Source organism: Poromitra crassiceps (assembly GCF_964638095.1).
Source record: "Poromitra crassiceps genome assembly, chromosome: 10".
NCBI lineage: Eukaryota > Metazoa > Chordata > Actinopteri > Beryciformes > Melamphaidae > Poromitra > Poromitra crassiceps.
In genome coordinates this window covers 30,774,390-30,795,958 of record NC_139631.1, presented here as the reverse complement: position 1 = coordinate 30,795,958, position 21,569 = coordinate 30,774,390, and the positions used below count along the sequence as shown (strand labels likewise).

The 21,569-nt window shown below is 44.6% G+C and overlaps 3 protein-coding genes across 4 annotated transcripts in view; 1 reads left to right on the top strand and 2 right to left on the bottom strand.

Annotated features, from left to right (window-relative positions):
* The window catches only part of dock5 (dedicator of cytokinesis 5), a 39,625-nt gene extending 32,143 nt beyond the window's left edge, over nucleotides 1–7,482 (top strand). The window contains exons 41-51 of one of the 2 annotated variants that reach the window (XM_083644553.1): nucleotides 35–116; nucleotides 243–327; nucleotides 477–563; nucleotides 1,939–2,115; nucleotides 3,011–3,094; nucleotides 3,178–3,315; nucleotides 4,255–4,427; nucleotides 4,787–4,931; nucleotides 5,196–5,337; nucleotides 5,660–5,778; nucleotides 5,970–7,482. In XM_083644553.1, coding sequence (XP_083500679.1) covers nucleotides 35–116; nucleotides 243–327; nucleotides 477–563; nucleotides 1,939–2,115; nucleotides 3,011–3,094; nucleotides 3,178–3,315; nucleotides 4,255–4,427; nucleotides 4,787–4,931; nucleotides 5,196–5,337; nucleotides 5,660–5,778; nucleotides 5,970–6,071 — 1,334 coding nt within the window. In that variant the 3' untranslated portion in view covers nucleotides 6,072–7,482. Of the gene's footprint in view, nucleotides 1–34; nucleotides 117–242; nucleotides 328–476; nucleotides 564–1,938; nucleotides 2,116–3,010; nucleotides 3,095–3,177; nucleotides 3,316–4,254; nucleotides 4,428–4,783; nucleotides 4,932–5,195; nucleotides 5,338–5,659; nucleotides 5,779–5,969 lie in introns of both variants that reach the window. The other variant, XM_083644554.1, reaches the window with a different exon arrangement.
* Nucleotides 7,483–9,982: 2,500 nt separating this feature from the next.
* tas2r202 (taste receptor, type 2, member 202) lies at nucleotides 9,983–10,945 on the bottom strand (the record flags this gene model as incomplete). Its single annotated transcript, XM_083645386.1, has 1 exon — nucleotides 9,983–10,945. The coding sequence occupies one exon, from the start codon at nucleotides 10,943–10,945 to the stop codon at nucleotides 9,983–9,985; it is 963 nt and encodes a 320-aa protein (XP_083501512.1).
* A 2,033-nt stretch (nucleotides 10,946–12,978) lies between these two features.
* Nucleotides 12,979–20,329, bottom strand: vsig8b (V-set and immunoglobulin domain containing 8b). The gene is made up of 8 exons (XM_083643914.1): nucleotides 20,229–20,329; nucleotides 19,750–19,832; nucleotides 16,445–16,614; nucleotides 16,072–16,273; nucleotides 15,016–15,168; nucleotides 14,783–14,905; nucleotides 14,410–14,548; nucleotides 12,979–14,020 (listed from the first exon to the last, which is right to left on the bottom strand). The coding sequence occupies exons 2-8, from the start codon at nucleotides 19,826–19,828 to the stop codon at nucleotides 13,765–13,767; spliced, it is 1,122 nt and encodes a 373-aa protein (XP_083500040.1). The 5' UTR covers nucleotides 19,829–19,832; nucleotides 20,229–20,329; the 3' UTR covers nucleotides 12,979–13,764.
* Nucleotides 20,330–21,569: the final 1,240 nt, after the last annotated feature.

The window sequence follows — 21,569 nt, the reverse complement described above, 5'->3', positions numbered from 1 at the left end:
CACAAGGCCTTTATCCTTAAGCTGAACTTCACAGACATCCAGTGCTTTACCGTCAAGCCAGTCCTGACTGTGCCGCACCAGTTCAAAGACAAGGGAGTTCCAGAGCAGATATTGAAGTGTGGACCAGAACACTTTATGGCTAATTTATTTTTTCATGAAGAACCCTGGGATTTATTGTACTCCGCCTGGTCGAATCGCTAACTCACTCCTGTCCTTCCTTGTCCCCCCCCCCCCCCCCCCAGCTATTACAGAACCAATGAAATGGACCAGTTCCAGTATTCCAGGCCCTTCAGGAAAGGTGAAAAGGACCCAGACAATGAATTTGCAGTGAGCACTGTTTCTTTTTAGGCTCCCAGAACTAATAAATTCTACAACTATAAAGAGGCCTGTGTTTGCACTTCCCTCACTCTGAAGACTTATAAAGATATTAAAATGTCATCCCTTAATATATATTCATGTTTTATGCCGCCCTACAGACCATGTGGATTGAGAGAACAACCTACATCACCGCCTATCGCTTCCCAGGAATTCTCAAATGGTTCGAAGTCAGATCTGTATCTGTGGTAAGAAGCAGCCTTCTTAACCTTGATGCCCACTTGAACCACCATTTTGCTGCTTTTGTTGTCTTTTCTATAGTCCTTTCTTCCTCTTAAATATCTCCTTTGTACATCCTTGTGCAATCCTTAGAAATCACTCCCTATGACAGAAATAGTGGACTATTTAGTGCAGGGGTGTCCAAACCTTTTTGAATGGGGGCCAGATTAGATAATGTGAAAATCCCGGGGGGGGGGGGGGGGGTTGCGGAGCGCGTCATCATTCAGAAACCACGCCCAAAATGTCGCGTGCATGGTCGGGTCTTGCACAAAAAGATCGTATATACGGAAGATGAACACTCCAACTTACTTCATTGACAGCAACATCCACATTTTTCTTCTTGCCAATTCTCAATGGCTTCCTTGTTTTCCTCGGGAGTACAAAAAAACTTTAACTGGCGATTTTTTTTACATTTGTTGTCTGCGCAGCCCACCACACAACAGCTTTTAGCTATGTTTAATTCAAGGAAAATAACGCTGGTGTGTGGAAATGAACGGAGCTTTTCCCCCGTGATGGGCGTGGCCTATTTCATGCAGTGTCTCTATGGGTTATACTTTTTTTTTCTTTTTTCAAAAATCACATGCAAATGTACTCTAAAGATTTTGTTTACCATCTGAAAACAATAGTTCTGCATGTGCGGTTCCTACTTGGTTCCTGTAGGAACTGTATGATAGTGCTGTCATCGTTAGGTGAAGGGACAAAATGCAAATTGTACTTGCTTGATTAACCAAAACTGTGTAGAGGGCCACATATATTTTGAGAGACAAGCCGAGGCCTACTTAAAATCTGTCCGCGCGGCCGCAATTGGCCCCACTTTGGACTTGCCTGATTTAGTGTGTTCGCCATTTTGTACTAGTGTCCGAATTATCAAATGTTAATTTGATTCACTATAAAGTCCACTATAAAATACCCACAATGCACAGCGATTTCTATTGAACAGCGAGTGTGCCCTACATTTTTGCCGGCATACCACAAGTCGCTAGCTCGTGAGCTGAGAAGCTTGTGAGCTACTTGACCATCACAGCTTGCTATTTACGAGACGGCACCATAGTTGACAAAACCACACATGCACGTAATTAGAATTTCAACAATTTATGATTTAGCAGTCAAAACATGCAACATCAATACTACCTGAGGACATTTAAATCTGCTGGAGAGCTCAGTTTGTTTATGTGATTGCTGATTGCTTTCATCCTGTGAGGCAATGATTTTCAGAAAAGAAATCTGTGTAGTGTCCGAAACTCATTTGATCGTTCCCCATATAGTTCACTATACGATAAACACTACATGGGGAATAGTGAGTGAGTGAACCATTCTGAACACGGCTCTTGTCTCATTTGGCAGGAGGAAATCAGTCCTTTGGAGAATGCCGTAGAAACCATGGAGAATGCCAATGAAAAGCTGAGCAACCTGGTGCAGCAGCAAGCCTGTGACCGCACGCAGGCCATCCATCCGCTGTCCATGATGCTGAGCGGCATCGTCGACCCTGCTGTCATGGGCGGCTTCTCCAACTATGAGAAGGTTTTGACCCTTTCCTTTATTTTCTAGAATAGTCATCATTTTGAGCATGTTGCATGTTCATGTATTTGTTGAGCGATTGAGGTTAACACAATGCAATGTTGTACTATAATAGGTAGGAGTAGGAGTATTGCATAGGTTAGTACTTTGTTTCTAATTTGGCATACTGTATAGCAAGCCAGGTCCAGGGCTAACCTAGGCCAGATGTAACCTACCTGGAAATACTCAACGACCACATGGTGTGTGAGCTCACTGCACCAAAAGAGATAGAATACATAACAATATAATCAGCACATAACACATAATGCAATACAATAGAAATACAATGCTCTGCTAAGTGATGGGTCAAATAAAGGGCAAGTTACATTTTTCCAAGTTGCCGTACAAATTTCAACAGAGCAATTAATGAGCTTGAAACTCATCACTGGGCTAAATTATAACACCCCATTGAAAATATCCATTAAGCCAAGTGATGATATTTTAATGTCTGAAGAAAATTGTCATTTTCACAACTAATTCCTGTGTGAAATTTGTAAATGAACCCATTGCTTGAAATATCTTACCAAGCACAGTTCAGGTTGAATGCAGTTGTCTCCAGGGGACTTGTTCATTATTTTGGAGAAGACGCTGCTGGTATTAATAACGGCCAACCAACAATAATAATATAACTGCTGAATACTAAAGCTGCTAACAAATAACAAAAATCTGACTGCCCTCAGGCCTGCTATGTGAGCTATGTAATTGTATCCTTAAGGGAACCACGTCTGGCATCTTTGTCATGCTGTGGAAACCTGTTCAGTGTTGCTTGCGGTTGCAGCTGCACTTTAAGCATTTACTTTCATGAGTTCTTTTCAAACGCTACTGAATTGTCATCCTGTGTGTCTGCGTCTCTCTCCAGGCATTCTTTACAGACACCTACAGCCATGAGCACCCAGAGGACCATGAGCGCATCGAGGTCCTTAAGCATCTCATCGCCCTGCAGGTGACTGCTTTGACTGCCGTTGTCAGTGACTCTGGCCTCACGTGAGACATTTTGTAATATTTGAATGCCCTCCTGCCCTCTAGATCCCTCTCCTGGCAGATGGGATTCGCATCCATGGGGAGAAGTCGACGGAGCAGCTGAAGCCCCTGCACAACCGCATGGTGACTTGCTTCCAAGAACTCCGGGAGAAAGTGGAGAAGCATTATGGCGTCATAACCTTGGTGAGTTGCCAGCCGCAGACTCAATTGAATGCAAGCGGGTGCCAACTTAAGCTATTGGCTCTCTTGCCTCCCTATCAAACTCGTCTCATTCAAAAGCAGAGTGTACATAATATTGCTGCAGGGCCATAAATCTTCCTTTAGCCAGTCCACGGCGACCGGTGTTGTGCCTGTCACTGTGCATCTCCACGGCGACCGGTGTTGTGCCTGTCACTGTGCATCTCCACGGCGACCGGCGTTGTGCCTGTCACTGTGCATCTCCACGGCGACCGGCGTTGTGCCTGTCACTGCATCTCCACGGCGACCGGTGTTGTGCCTGTCACTGTGCATCTCCACGGCGACCGGTGTTGTGCCTGTCACTGTGCATCTCCACGGCGACCGGCGTTGTGCCTGTCACTGCATCTCCACGGCGACCGGTGTTGTGCCTGTCACTGTGCATCTCCACGGCGACCGGTGTTGTGCCTGTCACTGTGCATCTCCACGGCGACGGGTGTTGTGCCTGTCACTCTGCATCTCCACGGCGACCGGCGTTGTGCCTGTCACTGTGCATTTCCACGGCGACGGGTGTTGTGCCTGTCACTCTGCATCTCCACGGCGACCGGCGTTGTGCCTGTCACTGTGCATCTCCACGGCGACCGGTGTTGTGCCTGTCACTGTGCATCTCCACGGCGACCGGTGTTGTGCCTGTCACTGTGCATCTCCACGGCGACGGGTGTTGTGCCTGTCACTGTGCATCTCCACGGCGACCGGCGTTGTGCCTGTCACTGTGCATCTCCACGGCAACGGGCGTTGTGCCTGTCACTGTGCATCTCCACGGCGACCGGTGTTGTGCCTGTCACTGTGCATCTCCACGGCGACCGGTGTTGTGCCTGTCACTGTGCATTTCCCCCTGCCAAGTCTTCCCTCCCCCCGATGATGCTTAATCCCATTTGTGTGTCCCAGCCCTGCTCGCTCACGGAGAGGAAGAAGAGTCGCGTGGGCTCAGTGGTGATGCCCTACATCCTGTCCTCCACCCTGCGCCGCATGTCCACCATCTCCACCGCGTCCAACGCCTCCTCGCGCCTCTCCAGCGGCTCGGCCTCCTCAGACGGGCCGTCCCGCATCTCCTCGCAAGAGTCAGTCCTCTCAAACCCCCAACATACACAAACACACACACACACACACACACACACACACCTACACACCTTTGTGTTGTTGCCTGAGTTCCTCTGTTGCTTTCACTACAGGGACCGCAGTGCAATATGTTGTTTTTACCCAAGTCTTGCTCATGCCAACAGTATTGTTTGTCTTTCTCATTGTTGTTGTTTTTTGCATCTCTCTCTCTCTCTCCCTCTCTCTCTCTCTCTCTCTCTCTCTCTCTCTCTCTCTCTCTCTCTCTCTCTCTCTCTCTCTCTCTCCCTCTCCCTCTCCCTCTCTCTCTCTCTCTCTCTCCCTCTCCCTCTCTCTCTCTCTCTGCCCTGATATTCACCAGCAGCTCCTTGTTGTCCCATCCCATGGATCGCAGGGCCTCTGTGTTGTCGCGCTCAGAGGATGACAACAGGATCAGCAGGAAGAACAGGAAGGAGTGGAGCATGAGCAAATCACAGGTGCTACTGGAGAGGCAGTCCGATGCAGATGAGGTACAGTAAGACCTTCCATTCAGGCGCACTTGATTCCTGCTATTTTGATTCATGATTCATTATTCTCATCCCTGTGTGCAACATACTCATAGAATAGCACCGGATGCTGCGAACCGAATACCTTAAGTTGCTTACAGGTCTCGGAGATCATATTCCGATAATTACGCTTTTCATGTGATTCAGTTGACAACTGGGGATAGCTTCTATGTCGCTGGACTTTCTTTACAAGCGGGCTTGTGTTTCTGTTGTCCGGCTCCCTTCCAGACTCCTCCAGAGAAGCAGCAGAGACCCAAGAGTTTACAGTTAGGAGACCGGCGGCTTACCCTCTCCCTGTTCCAGGGCGTCTCATCCCCCCTCAGCCCGCTACCTGCCTCTCCACACACGCCAGCCACGCCCCGCAGCTCCAGTGCGTAACACATCTGTGACTCTCCTCAAACGCCACCGCACCGCATATCATCGTTGTATTTCCTCTTTAAAGAAATCTACATTTGCACACACAAATGGAGAAGTATCATTCCTACCAACCCTGTCTGAGCACATCCTGGTCTACCTGCCTAATCAGGTCATAATCACATCACATCTCTCTCTCTCTCTCTCTCTCTCTGTCTGTCTGTCTCTCTCTCTCACTCACACACACACACACACACACACACACACACACACACACACACACACACACACATGTACACTCTGACTGAAATGCTTTTATTTCCTCTCTCCTCTTGCAGGTTATTCGTCTCTGCTGAGTGACAATGACACCAATATCATTGACACCCCAGGGACCCCCCCGCCCATGCCTCCAAAGAAACACCCGCATGAGATTGACAACCCCCAGTTCTCTTCAGAGGTACATCTACTCAGAGAAAATAGCACCCCCTCACTAATGCATATTTAACGTTAAAATATTCAGTTTTCATATATATATATATATATATATATATATATATATATATATATATATATATATATATATATATATATATAGTTTTTCCCCAAACCCTTAATGTGAACTCTCCCTTCTTCTCCTTTCCCCCTCAGTTCCTTCCTCCACTACCTATGAAAATTGAGAGCAAGCCTCCACCGCCGCCTCCTAAAACGCGGAAGTCTATGTTCCCCTCGTACGAGCACAGCCCCCAGTAAGGAGACACCTACACACACAGGCCCCAAAGTCTCACTAATTCTCTCATCTGGCTGGGATGAACGCACGGTTTGATTTGCGGCATTGTGGCGCACCACAATACGGCACAGATATTGGACCGTCTGCGTGGGATGGATGTGAGATTTAGAGCGGTAAAATAATTCTGATGCGACCTACTACTACTCATTTCGGATTCGGCTTTTGTTTTGTTTGTAAGCCTCAAGGAAGGATATGTGTGGGGTTATTGTCATAGCTCGGTACTACAGTACAAGAATGGATACACTAGTGGTACACACGGTCAAATAGAGCCTTGGATTGAGATGCTATGTATATATTTTTGAACGGGTAACGAAAAACAGTGATTCCATCCTTTATTTTTTTCCTGAAGAGAAGTCAAAATGATGTGCGGTGAAACGGTGTATTTTTCTATATCACTTGCTGGGAAAAGGAAAGACCAATGCTGCAATGTTGTATTTTGTTTTTATGTGTTAGATTGACACTGGATGACTCATTTCCCCCAACCTGTTCACTGGCATTCCACAATAACAGAACAGGACAGAGCTGCATTAGATTGTAGGCATGATCAAACATTTATTGACATTGAGCAAGAGCAGGGAATAACATGTATAGAATGTAATTGTTATTTTAAGATAGAGTTATTTTGTGGTAGTGACTGACTGATTTTATCCATAGCAACGCTGGTCTTTTGTATTGTTAGGACTGCACCCATGTTTCAGAGACACTGGATGGCCTACATGAATGTGATGCAGATTATGCATTTGTTTTGATGTTTCTCACATGAACAAAATACTAGATGTAGGTTTGCTTCCCAGCTGCATCACGTTGATGTGTTCAGTGGGAGTGAGTTTGCTTTTTAATAACCTTAAACACTGTATGGTACAAGCAGAGATGGCTTTGGAGTTCACTTTATCAGTTTTATATTTCAGGTCCTGGTACATGTCATTTTTTCTTTTCTTTTTTATTGATGCATTATTGAGTACTTTAAATTATTCTTATTGAATGACTTGATATTTTCATTGTTTTGCACACCCAAGGTGTACAGAGAGAGTTTATTTTTAAGCAGATTAATTTCAATCTAATCTCAATATACAGTTTAATTATTTGCATTTTTTTTAAGAAGCAATACAATTTATGTGCCTTTAGAATGCTAAATCTATGCATGCAAACTCTTTTTTAAATGATCAATTTGAATCCTTGAAATTGCCAGTATTTTAGCTTTTATATTTCTAGATGTTGTTTTTACAAGGGAATAACTTTTTTACAGTGTGAATTTCCTAATAAGGATAAGATAAATTGTACACAAAATAGTGTCATGTTAGCATGACAATATCTAATATGTTCTTTTCACGAACAAGCTGAGACTGTCGACCAAACAAAAATAAAGACTCATTGAAAGACCAACAAAACAGTTTTATACATTTTTATTTTATTTATCTCGGGTGACATTAATTATTCTAGAAAGCTCTCCTATTTATGATCCTGAATTTTTTTTTGTCTTAATGCTCTCAGGGGCAACTCAGTCATGTGGTTGCTGATAGTATGAAAAATGACCCATTTATGCTCAAAGGTGGAACAAACTGCCGTGAAACTGGCAATAGATGTATCTGAAATACAATTTGGAGTAGAAAAATAACAGCTCTATAGCTCATGCCAGTCAGTTATCCAGGGAGGGTGTCTACAGGGAGGAGTTTGAGATGTTTATAGCAGCAGTGTGGTGGGTGCTGGTTGAGCTAATCTGGACTGCTAATGGCCTGTTCCTTCCTGTCAGATACTGCAGAACAGGATATCACTCTCCCTGCACTGTCTCCGGAGCGCAAACTAGTTGAGGTCCCAGTCTAAGGATCTGCACTGCGAATGCAATATTCACCCATGCATGGGAAGCAGTTTTGCGACTGCCAGGTTTAGTTGGAGCCTCAGATTTTTTATTTTTTTGTCTCCATGGAAACGATCTCCACGCTTTAGCTGTAGCTTGATAGGAATGTTTAGAATTTGCATAGAATCTCCAAGGATATTTTCCATCATGAGAAACCAGTTTACTTTAATTAGCAGTGCAGATGTCTCTCCAGCTTGCTGCAAACTGACAGTGGCCAATACAACATCTGTGTGTAACTTTGGGTTGGCATGCCCGATTCCAAGGTCATATTCACACACATTTCCATTACCTTGGGAAGGGAAACGGTGCTCGATCGGTGGAAAACATTTTTGTCCTTTGAGACAAAATGTTACCCGATATTCATTCTGCAGTATTTTCATAAACGCAGATGATTGCAAACTCACACATATTAGTATTTAATAAATAAAGGACCCTAGATAGATGAGCAAGTATTGCTTTCATGTGCGCTAATATTTTGTCAGTCACACTTAGTTGTTTTTACCCCTGTCATGCCAAACACAACTTCCTCCAGTTGAGATAGGGGGCGCTAGAACCAGAGCCATTGGTATCTATGCCTTAATTTCCCTGCATCAAAGGATAAGATGCCCTTTTCCGTCTTTGTTCATTTAGCTGCTGGAAGGGATCCCGAGCCTCTGTGTGGGATTAGCTCAACTGTTGTATCTCCACTTTGAACCTCACTAGGTGGTGCCAGAGGGCATGAACTAAAGGAGCATTGCAAAGAGGCCTAGTGCATCTTTAAAGCTTTATTTACTCTGGGTATAGGCATGCTGGGCCGGAATGCACTTTTTCAGCAACGCCCAGCTACACGCCCACACACACATTTACACACGTTCACACTTGGGAGCTGCCCAGTGCAAGCACACACACACACACACACACACACTGGTGCTGCGGGCACTAATAATAATAATTGATTGGATTTATATAGAGCTTCAAGGCACCCGAAGCGCTTCCCATATCGGGTGTGTGTGTGGCGGGGGGATCATCCACCACCACTGGGCCCGGGGGTTAAGTGCCTTTCCCGGCGAGAGTTTCCGAGCCGATGCAGGGATTTGAACTGGCAACCCTCCAGTTACAAGCTGCCCTTTCAAATGTTTCATCTACCGTCACCCCAATTTGCAGTTTAAACCATCGGCAACATGACTGAAAAAAGAAAGAAAGAAAAAGTGCAGTGCCCGTTCTCCTCCCGCCCCCACCCCCGTTCTCACATCATGCTAGGGTCCCCAGCAATACACCCGCCAAGTGTGAAATAGGCCTAGATGGGACTAACCCTCATCATGCCTATCCAAAGTTTATTAATATTGAACGACACGTTCAATATTAATAAACTTGTGCGTGTGCAAATTGCACCAAATCCGACACTGCACTTCCTCGGGTCCCCCCGACGATTGGATGGACGTTTGTCGACTCGAGATATGCGAAGGACACACGCGCAGACAGAGATTCCTGGAATTAGTAGAGAGATGTTCTCTACTCTCACCCACACTGCCACATGTATTGTTTCAGCATTTCAGATGGTTACATCATGTCCATGCAACCATGTTATTATGGATCTATTTTACCGGCCCAGCTATTTGTTGTCATGAAATATTCATACGCCAAGGTACAGTACAGTCTGATGAGCCCATCATTTAGCTGCTGTGTAGTTACTGGCTGCTGAGGATCACACAGTAAAGTAGCCTTCTCGACTCGTACAGCTCTGCCCTCCCCATTCTGAATGAGCTGAAATTGCTGACACAGTTAAACTGACCCTCTTTAAAATCAGCCAGCGATGTCAGACAAATATTGATATGGAGAAAATAATTGGGCAATATGTTCAACAATGCAAAGCCGCTCACTAATCTTAATAATGTTGATACAGCAGTGCAATACCCATTGCTGTAATTGCGAGCGCACAACAAAAAGATTATAGCAATTTCAAAGTGTTTTTTAATAAGTGGTCCAACTTCAGACAAATGTTAATTGATTTCAACACAACGGGTCCACTTATCACAGGACTTAATTTTTAATTGTGGGAGGAGAGCTGGGCTTGGCTTTTTTTTCAGCCACCTTTAGACAAGACAGACACGGATACTCATCCAGGCAGACGTTGTAGGCCTGGATCAGAGCTTTCCAGAAGGTCTTTTTCCCGTAGATCAGCACCATGGCGTTGACCGTGGTGTAGATGGATGTGAAGAAGAAAGCCAGCCCCAAGGAATTCTCATGGTAGATTGCTATCATACAGTGAACGTACAGGTCCACCACCAGGAAGCAGAGGAAGGCCGCAACAAGGGACAGAGCCATGCGGATCACCCTCATCTGAGCGCCCAATTTTGGGCTGTGGGCTCCGTTGGAACTGGCCTTCATCTTGCGGAGATGGCTGGCCAGGTAGACGGAGATGGAGATGCAGCATTTTATCATCAGCAGCCCCGGCACTACGTCGGCTAGCATCAGATATAGGGTTTCGTAGACCGTGCCGGAGGTGGTGTCCGGCATCATCACCCCACAGTCTTGGTTCTTCTGCGTGGTGATATTTCCAGGTTTGAGGACCACCAGCATGGGCAAGCAGGTGGCCAGGCCACACAGAGGTATGAGGACAACGACAAGGGTCACATGTTTGAGGATGGCGGCCTGGATCTTGGTGTAGCACTGGTTGGGCGTGGCCACCAGTTTGGTGCTGTAGTAGAAGGTGAGGAAGCTGCTGGTCCACATGACGTTGAACTTGAAGCTTTGGATGAGCACGAGCATGACTGAGTAGGGCATGTGGGGAAGGTAGCAGTCTATGTCCACCTCGTCCATGGTCATCCAGAAGTAGCAGATGAGCTGGTGGGCCACGTTGGCCACAGACAGGGCGGTGATGATGGTCTCGCTGGGGGACCACTGCTTCTTCTGCTTGTAGTTCCACAGACTCATCAGGAAGATGTATAAATTGAAGAACATGGTCGTGACAGCCACCAAGCCTGTCATGACCCAGATGGCCATTTTATTTGTCCCCCGCATAGTGCTGTTCTTTTTCCTAGCAGTGTTTTGCGGAAATGGCTGGAATATAAACCTTTTCCTTTCTATTTTAGAATAACTTAGTCTTCATAGCTTTCCATGTACCACTCATCAGCTCAGTGTGGTGTTTTGAAGTGTTGTTTGTAGTGTTGAAAGATTGATGGCAAGAAGGCAATAATTCAGCCACACTTTGTCCCTCGGCCTGCATGGGGAGAAGAGTCACACGCTAAATGTTCTGAATCAACTCATTTCAAATGTGCCATTGTGTGTTATAGAAAAAAATCTTCATTTTGAGTGATCAAATGTAAAATGAAGTCAAGCATAGCTGGGTTAAGGAATAAAAACTTGGACTTACCTTAGAGGAAGTCTTGGGTCAGATGAGGCATTTCCTATAGACCGTGCGATAACTTGTCTGACTCAAGACCTTTGGCTGCAGTTGATGAAAACCTCTTTTTAAATCTTAGCGTTAACCCCTTGTCTAAAGATGTTGACGACGAATGGCATGGTTTTTGTGTTCTCTGGCAGGCATTTATACATACGCGTTGAGCACGATTTGCATCAGAAATGACCCACAGGTAGTTGTGGTCATGTATTTGCATCAGCGTGTGGTGAGAAGGATGTGTGCTCATTGTGAATATCCGGTGACTTTACTGTACGACCATCACCGCAGCATGACAGCCCATTCACAGATCACACTCTAAAGCACTCCCCATGCAAATAGTTATTCCTGAAGCTTGCCCACATATTTACAAACACCATATCACACGCGCGCACACACACACACACACACACACACACACACACACACACACACACACACCCACACACACGCTTACCTGATAAGGAAAGCCAATCACCTTTGAATCACCTTCAGGAGCCTTGCTAATGCAATACCATGCAATACCTTATCATCACTGTATCTTGGCTATGGAGGGCGCCCACTTGCATTTTTAACAAGATGTTGACTTTAAAAGAATCACTTGCTTCTTTTACATACAAACGATCATAACTCTGCAATCAAAATGAGCATTGTCGTCATTCATTCATTACGTAAGCAAAGAATATGCTTTTGCACTTCCTAATCCACATTTTGCCCTCAAAGGAGTATTAGATTATTTACCGAATGACAACCAATTTAATTGATGTCAATAGAACCAAAACAATGAAAGTCCAGATTCTGCCTTCCTTCCTGTGTGTGTGTGTGTGTGTGTGTGTGTGTGTGTGTGTGTGTGTGTGTGTGTGTGTGTGTGTGTGTGTGTGTGTGTGTGTGTGTGTGTGTCTGTTGGGGGGAAGGGGGGGGGATCTCCTTCCTTTGAATCTAGATTGTGGAAGCACATTTGGCTCCGAGTACCTTTGCCTCTCTTTTTTCCAATAATTGCTTTGCCAACCCTGTTCAAACCGGAGTTTCTTGGTTTCCTTTGCAGGTTGCGGGTCAAGTTTTTGTAATTCATCATTGTATCTATTTTCCAAGTTCAATCGTGGATCAAATGACAGGCTTGTCTAACTATGGAGCGTGATGAAGGGCTTTGTACTGCAGAGAACTGCTCCTCGTGATGAATAAGCACATATTTAATTGAATTGGGCATCAGGAAGAAACAGATTCACACACACACACACACAAACGCGTGTGTACGCACACACACACACAAACGCGTATGTGCGCACACACACACACACACACACACACACACACATACTGTATACATGTTGACAGTTTTCAGTGGGTCTTCATGTGAAGCAAGCAAAGTCAGAGATGTGGGCAGATAGAAAGTGTGTGTGTGTGTGCCTAATTGTTCTTCAAATGAAAACTTGCAGCTTTGCAAGTACAAGGCCATCAGAGAATCAAATATCCTGACTGAGTAGCTTTTATACTGAACAAAAATATCAATGCAACATTTTCGTTGGTTTGAATTCATATTTACACAGTGACACGACTGAAAATATACGTCTTGCATCTATAGGCTGTGAAAACTGAGTTCATATGTACACACAGTGACACAACTGAAAATATTTTTGTGTTAGTAATAGTAAAGTACAAACCTATCAATTCTTGACATGTCAAAACGGACATTTATTGTGGTGATGCAAAACTAAAAACTCTTAGCCTTATTTAGTTGAATCATTTCCAGAAAGCAGAAAAAGGTGACCTACATCTCCTACATACTAGGAGATGTAGGCTACTCTGTACATATCTCTCTGTAACTCTGTATATCGTAATACATTATGTTTCGTCTACCCAGATATATGCCAGATGGTGCCGTGCTGGTTGACTTGTTTTTCCATTTTAAAAGCTTTTATTTCATTGTACAAATTACAAATAAATAAAAGTAAATGACGTATCAAGTTACGCATGTCTCGTGGAAAAAATAACCATAAAAAAAACATTTTTCTATATACACACACTTTACAGCACAGCATTTTGCAAAATCAGTGTAATAGTCTTATGACTTGGGCTATAGGAGTCATTTTCTCCAAACCTTCTCTTGTTGTTTACAATGACAATGATGTGTTTCACAGTCAGCCAGTTGCACATTATATTTTGTCCATAAGGCAGAGTTCAGGTTTTACGAGTTTCAGCCTATAGCAGCACTCTGCTATTAACTAGCTAATTAGCAATTGCAACTGCAAAAATGCCTCTAGTGGGTCGGTAGCGTCATACTCCAGCATATTGTATTGCACCATTATACATACACACACATTATACATACACATTACATACAGAATTCTTTAAAAGATGTAGTTTTGTATTGAAGGGGGGGAAAGTCTTAACAAGTCCAGGTGAGCTTGTATTTGAACTCCCATCGCTACACTGCATATCCATATCTGCTGTCGTATTTGAGGGGAGGAGGGAGGGCAGGAGGTCTCTCCCCGGCAGAGTTTGGATGCGATGTGCCGTTGCTCCTTTCTGAGTAGATGGCACTGCGGCCAGACTCGGTCCTACTGGGTAGGGCTTTCCTCACCGAGCTGTAGGTCACCCCGGGGTGGGTCCGGTAGCCCAACACTGAGCGGAAGCTGGAGTTTCTGCTGGAGGGCCGGCTCTCTGGGGCTGGGGCGTCCTCCCTGAGGAACAACCGGGCACAGCGCTCAAAATACTGCTCCTCTGATGCAGCTCTGATGTTGACACTCAACTTGTGTGACTCAAGTGACTGTAATGTTGTGTCACTAAAAAAGACTACCGAGTTTCAAGTGAGACTCGCAATTTTGTGAGAAGTAGCCTATAATATAATATATTCAGTGTCTGAGCTAGGGTTAATCCAGGAATGGGTTCAGGTTATGGTTGGGTTTAGGTTTATATGGAGTTATGCTATGGTCCAGGTTTGCATAGTCTGGAGATGCAGCATAGGCAAGTGACACTTTCTCACTACATTTTGTCACCTGATAGTTGAGTATCAACACTAATGTTAAGGTTTTTCATTGATGTTTGAAATGCATATCAGTTCTCATATTACCTGATTTCATTTGCCACCTCCTTCTGATAGCGACGCTTGTGGCAGCAGCAGCAGCAGAGCCAGATGAGCAGCAGGAGCAGCAACAGCAGCAACAGAGCCCCTATTACCGCCCCGACTATCGCACCCGCTTTGTTGGTAGCTAGGAGAGAAACGAGGCAGGTGACGGGCGTCAAACACAGAACTGTATCATAGCTTTAAATAGAGGCTTCAATCTTTAAATAGATCTAGGCATCATTTTGGATGCAATTAAAAATGGCGGCAAATGGCAAACACTCAAGACGTGAGAAACTAATAAGATGCTTGAGGGCATGAAAGTTGAAAGAAGAGTAAAACTGGGACTTAAGTGACTTCATTGGTGTTGGATTAGACTTACGGTTGTATGCATGCAGTGTGTATTTGCACTGCTCTCTGCCGACAGGATTGTTCACCTCGCACAGATAATTCCCCACGTTGCTCTCCGAATGGTTCCTTATCGACAACTCACCGGCCTGTGGGCCTTAATGACAGAACAGAACATTTAGTACTGGCACATTAAGAGTAAACACTGTTATTGCTGTGCACAGCTGCTCATGGAGAGGTGGCTCTGCTAGCAGGTTGCCTCTGTACCTTGTGTTGCCGTGGGTGGGATGGCTCCTCCGCTCTCTCTCCTCCACACATAGCTCAAAGGGGTGGAGCCCTGGGAGGATTTGCAGCGCAGGGAGACCGTGCCGCCTTTCTCCTCGCCGCCTTCTACCCAGCATTTTGGCACCGATGGAGGAACTAGTGAAGAGAAAGCAGCACATATCCAAAATAAACGAGAGTATATCAAATAGCATTTGGTCAGAGGAATGCTGTGTTTCAGCTCATCGGGGGAACATCAGGGCTCACACTTTTTTTTTTATCCCCCCCATATTCTCCCCAATTGTACTTGGCCAATTTCCCCCTGCTGCCCCCTGCTCCACCCTCTGCCGATCTGGGGAGAGCTGTAGACTAGCACCATGCTTCCTCCGACACATGCGCAGCTTCTTTTCACCTGACAGCGGGGAGCTTCACTGGCAGGACGTAGCATGTGATCACGCTATTCCCACCAGTTCCCATCCGCCTCAAACAGACGCCCCGCCCGACCAGAGGAGGTGCTATATATAGTGCAGTGACCAGGACACATACCCCTAATCCGGCTTCCCACCCGCAGACAGGGCTCCCACTTCTTTAACATCAAATCCAAGGACTTCCCAGGCCCAATTGCCCCAAATCCAAGGACCCATCACGGCATACAGGCAACAATTAAAAAGAGAGAGGCTTGAATGTGTGAACACTTCAACTGTGCTGCGTTATATCAAAATAACTTCCATTTCTATTCTTACACAAAATATATAAATTCAAACACTTTCAATGATCCATGTCTATGTCTATTCCCAAAAATGTTCATTGCCTTGATTTCCCCCCCTCAAATTCACAAACTCAAGGACCTGTGGAAACCCTATTTTAGGTGTGTGAGAGACAAGCAGCTCTAGGTGTGGCTAGAGAAGAGCAACTACAAGGAAGAATACAGAAGGCAATAATAACATTCCATACGAGTGAGGCTGAAGTTCAAGAAAAGAAGAGGGCAGCAGAGAGAAGGAACAGGTAAAACAGAAACCGCTCGAGGAGGAGTGACAAGACTGTCAAGGAGTTCTTCCTCACCCAGCACGACCAGAGTGACTTTTCGCATGTCGACACCGGGCGCTTTCTTGACTTTACACTGGTAGGTGGCTGTGTCCGACGCCCTCACATCCGAGATGGTGATGGAGGCGTCTCCCAGCTTGGGGTCTCCCGTGAAGCTCAGCCGTTTGGAGAGGCCGGCGTCGCCGTAGTGCAGCGTCTGGCCCCCTGCGTACGATAAGATCTGAGATGCAAACATCCCATTCAGTGACAACAAGCCTTCAGAGCAGGTTTTTCCACTTCCGAGTATTAGTCAGTCTAGTCTCGCATGTTTGAGATGCTGAAGTAATGTATGCGTATTACAGTTCTGCAACCTCCCAAACAAGTTTCTCACAGCATTCCTCTCGGCACTCACCAGCTTGTCTTTCTGGGTCATGTCTGGGCTGACGTTGGACCATTCGATGTCAAGCTCTCCCGTGTCCGAGGGGCCGGGGGTGTAGGTGCACCCCAGAGTGACCTTCTCCCCCTGGGCCCGCTGGCTGGTCTGGGGGCCCTTGGATGTCACCTGCATCGCCTCTGTGATATCTGTGGCGCAGAGGACATTACATTCCAATCGTCTGCCTCATGATATACACTTCCTCCGTCCCAAATCTCCCAATGAAAGCAATTTACATAACCAACCAATTTGACCAAAAGAAGATGTTAGAAGAAAGGGGTAGAAAAAAACTGATTTCTACGATATGTTAATGTTTTTTACCCTCTAGATGGCATTCAAGCTCTAGGCCTGTATTCGCAACAGTCTCCGAGTGGAGGAGTGCTGATCTGAGACTAATTGCCTCTTAAGTAAAAGTGAAGAAAGAAGAAAAGTAAAAGTGCTATTTTGTGTGAAAACGTGTTATGTGTAAAAGTAAAACTCTTGAGAATCGTTCAATATGAGTACATTGCTAAAACCAGGACCAAAACAGAATACATTAACAGAAATGTAAATTGTACTTGGATGACAAATAACAGTATGTTAGCACGCGGTGTGAATTTGGTTCACTATGACTCACACACCCTTAACCTCAAATGTGTACTTTCTTGGTTGTGGTCATGTATACTTGAACCAGCCATCCCAATTCATCATTCCTGAGAGCTTGGGCGCAGGCAGGCCTTGGTTTCTATAGGGAGAACTCAACGCTGAATACATTGTGTGGTAACACAATGACATGGGTTGTTTATCTTGGTGGTGGCGTCACTGAAACACCTCTCACAGTTCTCTTATAGCTACTGTAGTCTGTAGGTGCTTAACCTCTGGTCAACTTCTTTGGAGCGTTAATGGACCATGTTGGTAAATCATGTCAGCCTCCTCGTTGACTCCACTCATTACACATTCCCTACAGAGTTTAGTTTGTTATGTCTTTTTTGTAAGTTCATTTTAATACTCTGAAATCCCTCTGATTCCACTGGAACAGAACCAAATGTTAGAGGCATTTATAAAAGGGCACAGATGGCAGATGATGGGAATATATAAAAAAAAAAAATCTAATTAGTCAGTCACATGTTTACGAATAAACCTTTTGGCAAAAAGTGGCAAGTTGTGAAGGACGACATATTATTTCCCAAGTGGTAGTTGCAGCTCGCATGCCAGCGCACTCAGCCACTAAGCTTTGTTAGCATGAAGCTACCATTGTGTGACAGGTCGACAGCACAGGTGGACCCTGCCTTTGTTGTTCTGTGACATGCCAAAACTCATATAATAAAATAATCGGGTAAGTCAATAGGCTCATTATCAGCCAATGGGTAGCATTAGACACACACTTGAGTTTCATTTCCTCCACATATACAGTTTGAGATCAGTGTGGAGCCAGCTGGTTTGTGGTTGTGCGCTCATGCTGTATTCCCCTGTTCTTGATGGTAAGCCTGTATGCGAGAACAGTGGTGTTGCTAGCAAATTGGAACTATTTCACCAAGTAGTTGACTTTATTCGAGGCTTTGGCAGCCTGGATTCTTATGGCTCCCCATGATTAGAATGGGACTGAGCGGTGAGCAAGGTAACCTGTGTAACAGGAAGAACACAGTGTTCTTATTTGACTTCTTTGTTTTATTGTGTGCTGGCTGACTTTTAAAACGCTGCACGAATGTTCCGCTGCGGTGTGCAAGCTTCAATTACAACTCATTAAAACATTTTTCCGCTCATCTCCGTGCCGATTAGTCGCACGGAGATCCGCACTGGTGTCAAACGCCCTTTAATGCTGATCCTCAAGTCAAGCCTGCCAAGTTCTGGCATTGCACCCAAGAGGTAGCCTGGGTAAACCCAGCCCCCAGTGACCTGCTCTCAGGCTTAACCCTGCTCACGAGTCACAAGGTAGTGACTGAGAGCAGGTCTGAGAGCAGGTCACGTGGCGGCTGGGTTTACCCAGGCTACCCAAGAGGAGTGTAGGAATTCCCGATGTGCCATGAACTATTCTTTTTGTTCAAGTTTGGTTTATTTAGTAATTATCTGAAATCCAGACTACGGTGTCTATTATTTGTATTTCTTTTGTTTTCTGCTGTTTTGCCATAGTTATATTTATGATTTCGTTCTTCCTTTTGCCTAAACCGTCTGATATTGTCCAGAATTGCCACTTGTGTGGTGGTAGTGTGGAGCTACCTCCTGTCTGGTCTGGCAATACCTTTTTGAATTGTGTGTATTTGTTTTAGATGACAAACCAGCTGTAGTGTAGGAAGCTGCCCTTTGTGGACCCTAAGGAGAGTGTAGCCGTGCTGACAGGGACTGGCAGCATAGGGGGGCCTTCCCTGAATCACTTGCACAATTACATCTGCAATTAACACCTGTTTGTTTGTTTGTTTGTTTGTTTGTATGTATATATGTATGTAAGTGTATATGTATATATATATATATATATATATCTCATATATATATGTCATATATATGATATATATATATATATATATATATATATACATACACACACACACATAATAACTTTAGCCATTTTAATATAAAAAACATTCTTTATATTGTAGTTATATTAAACTATTCTTCCATAGCGGCGCCCCTCATTCACAGGTTAACATTTCATAAATAACCTTTTTATTGTGAGCTTGAAACCACATCTGTTTTATTACAAATTTACCTGTGTGCCTTTCATAGAAAATGAGCATTGTATAGAACATTATTTCCTGGGGTGCAATTCCCTAATTCAAGGTGCCAAAGCCCCCAATTAAGGTTATTCGCAAATAATTAAATCCTCGGCACCTTCTCATTGGCCAGCTACAGAGTGGGCTCAGATGATGCTCTCCTCTCAAAATGCCATTGGGAATAACGCTCTGGCACGTGGAATAGTAATTTACGAAAGCGCACCACATGTTGACCCTTTGCAACCAAGCAGTGGGTATGAAAGCAATAAGAATATTAAAAGGAGTAGCTGTCAGCCACAGTTTATTATGGTCTATTGGACATCTGTGATGCAGTTCACTGCATTACTGTTGCATCAATAACTGAGCGCATGTCAGACAGGCCAATCTGCCGTGTGGATCACAGATTTGACTCGAGTCAACAAAGCCCCAGCAACACATATGGCAACAGCAAAACACCTCGCAGCACATATGCTCAGAATACATATAGGCCTGCCTGAAGGCTACCTGAAGGCCTGATGTGGACAGAAACAACATTAAACAACATGTACATTTAGCAGAAACCCAAAACAACACACTCCTTGGTTAAACCAGACTCACCCGTTTTCAGATGAATTGTTAAAAGAAACAACACGGCCACTTTAAGCCTCACGCTTGTGACGAACAGATGTTCCGTCATGACCCTGGGAGCAAATGCAAAGACAAAGTGAGGAAATTATTCTTAGAATGTCATTTCAGAAACCTCCTAGGCCATTTTGAATGTTTGTGCTTTCTCATTTGGATTTCATCCGCTGCTGACCATGAAAGCATTTCAGCTCTGTTATCATGCACCTCAGTTGGCTACAGTCCAACATGCTCAAGGCAGTCGAATCGTTACCTACACTGCTCTTAAAGTTTTAACAGTTCTCCTGCCAGCTTTATTAGGAAGTTCCAGCTCAAATGAATGTGCATATCAATGTGGGAAGTGGTACGACAAAATAATGAATTCTCAACTAAGACGGCTGTTGCACAGAATACCAAATGGAGAGTTCTGTTGAGCAATAGTGAGTAGGTTGAAAATTAATTTAACTCGAATTTACCTTCAGTAGAGAAATAATCCACAAGACAGTGTAGCTCCTGAGGCCTGGCCGTGTTTCAGCTGTGCAGGCAATGCTTATTTTGCTCTCAGGTGGAACTGAACAGGTAACTATCAGCCACACCCTCTCTGTCCATAGTGGCGGTTGATTGGCCACTCCTGAAGCTGAGAGAGCATTTCAAACTGCCTTCAAGCCAGCCCTAATGAAAAGTCATAATCCTCCAACCTCATATTTACATTTTGGGATGGGAGCATGTTATAATGTCGGTCATTTAGCATAGTTACTTTGAAGTGCGGAGAAACATGTTTGTCTGCCCTCTTTGCTTCATCACAAGCGCAGCAGCTGATGAATGAGATCAATTATTATTAGGCTACCTGCCAGTTTTGGGGAACAGATCAACAACTATGTTGCTGAGCTAGTTCCACTTTTCTAACTACAAGTTAGTCTGCGACAGTTTTAATTCACGAATAGCTTAAGACTTAAGACATTTGAAATCATACTTTTTATGTGTTAATCTGTTTCTCACCTTTTTGCTTGATTCCACCACATCATTTCCATCATTTTATATGGCCTATAGTTTATTCCCCAGGCCACAAACCCAGGTATCTATCATGATGTCATTTATGGAATTGTGTTTACAGTAGCCTAGATGTCACTCGTTGTTTTGTTGTTGTTGTTTTTGTGTTGTTGCTGCTTTCAAAATAGTTTGAATGTTTTGGATGTGGTTTGGTTGCACATTCTTTATGGTGGTTCACACAGCAGTTCAGTTTCAGTGTGAAGTAGTCTATTTCCCCCAGCACCTCCCTGACAAACCCTCTCTTGTCACACCCATGACAACACGATTGCTGCTCACAGATAAAAGCGCAGAAGGAGACACATGTTGATTTGAACCTCATACACAATAGACAGAGCTGCAAATAGCACTGCAGCTATGCTATGAGAGATAATATATGCTATACTGCCGCCGCTGCAGTGCTCAGCCTTGAAATAAAACCTCTTTGATGATTAATCTCATTGCAGAAGTCAGGAGGTAGCGTATGCGTGCGAACCAGTTCACAAGTCCACAGCTCCTTATCAGCTTTTAATGATTTACCAAGACGTAGAGATTAGATTTCCCCCCCCCCCCAAACCATTTTGCAGCTCCAGATGAGTGGCTGTTGTGATTTGTGTCACTTGTTAATTAAATTACAAAACTTCATGGTGGCTGACAACAATCCAAATGTTAACAGAAACAGGGAGACTGCCAATGAGCGTACATTGGATGGTTGGATGGGGGAGAAATCCAATGTGAAATGATTCAGTATTGATCGTGTGAGAGTACTCTATGTACTGGTGACGTCGTGA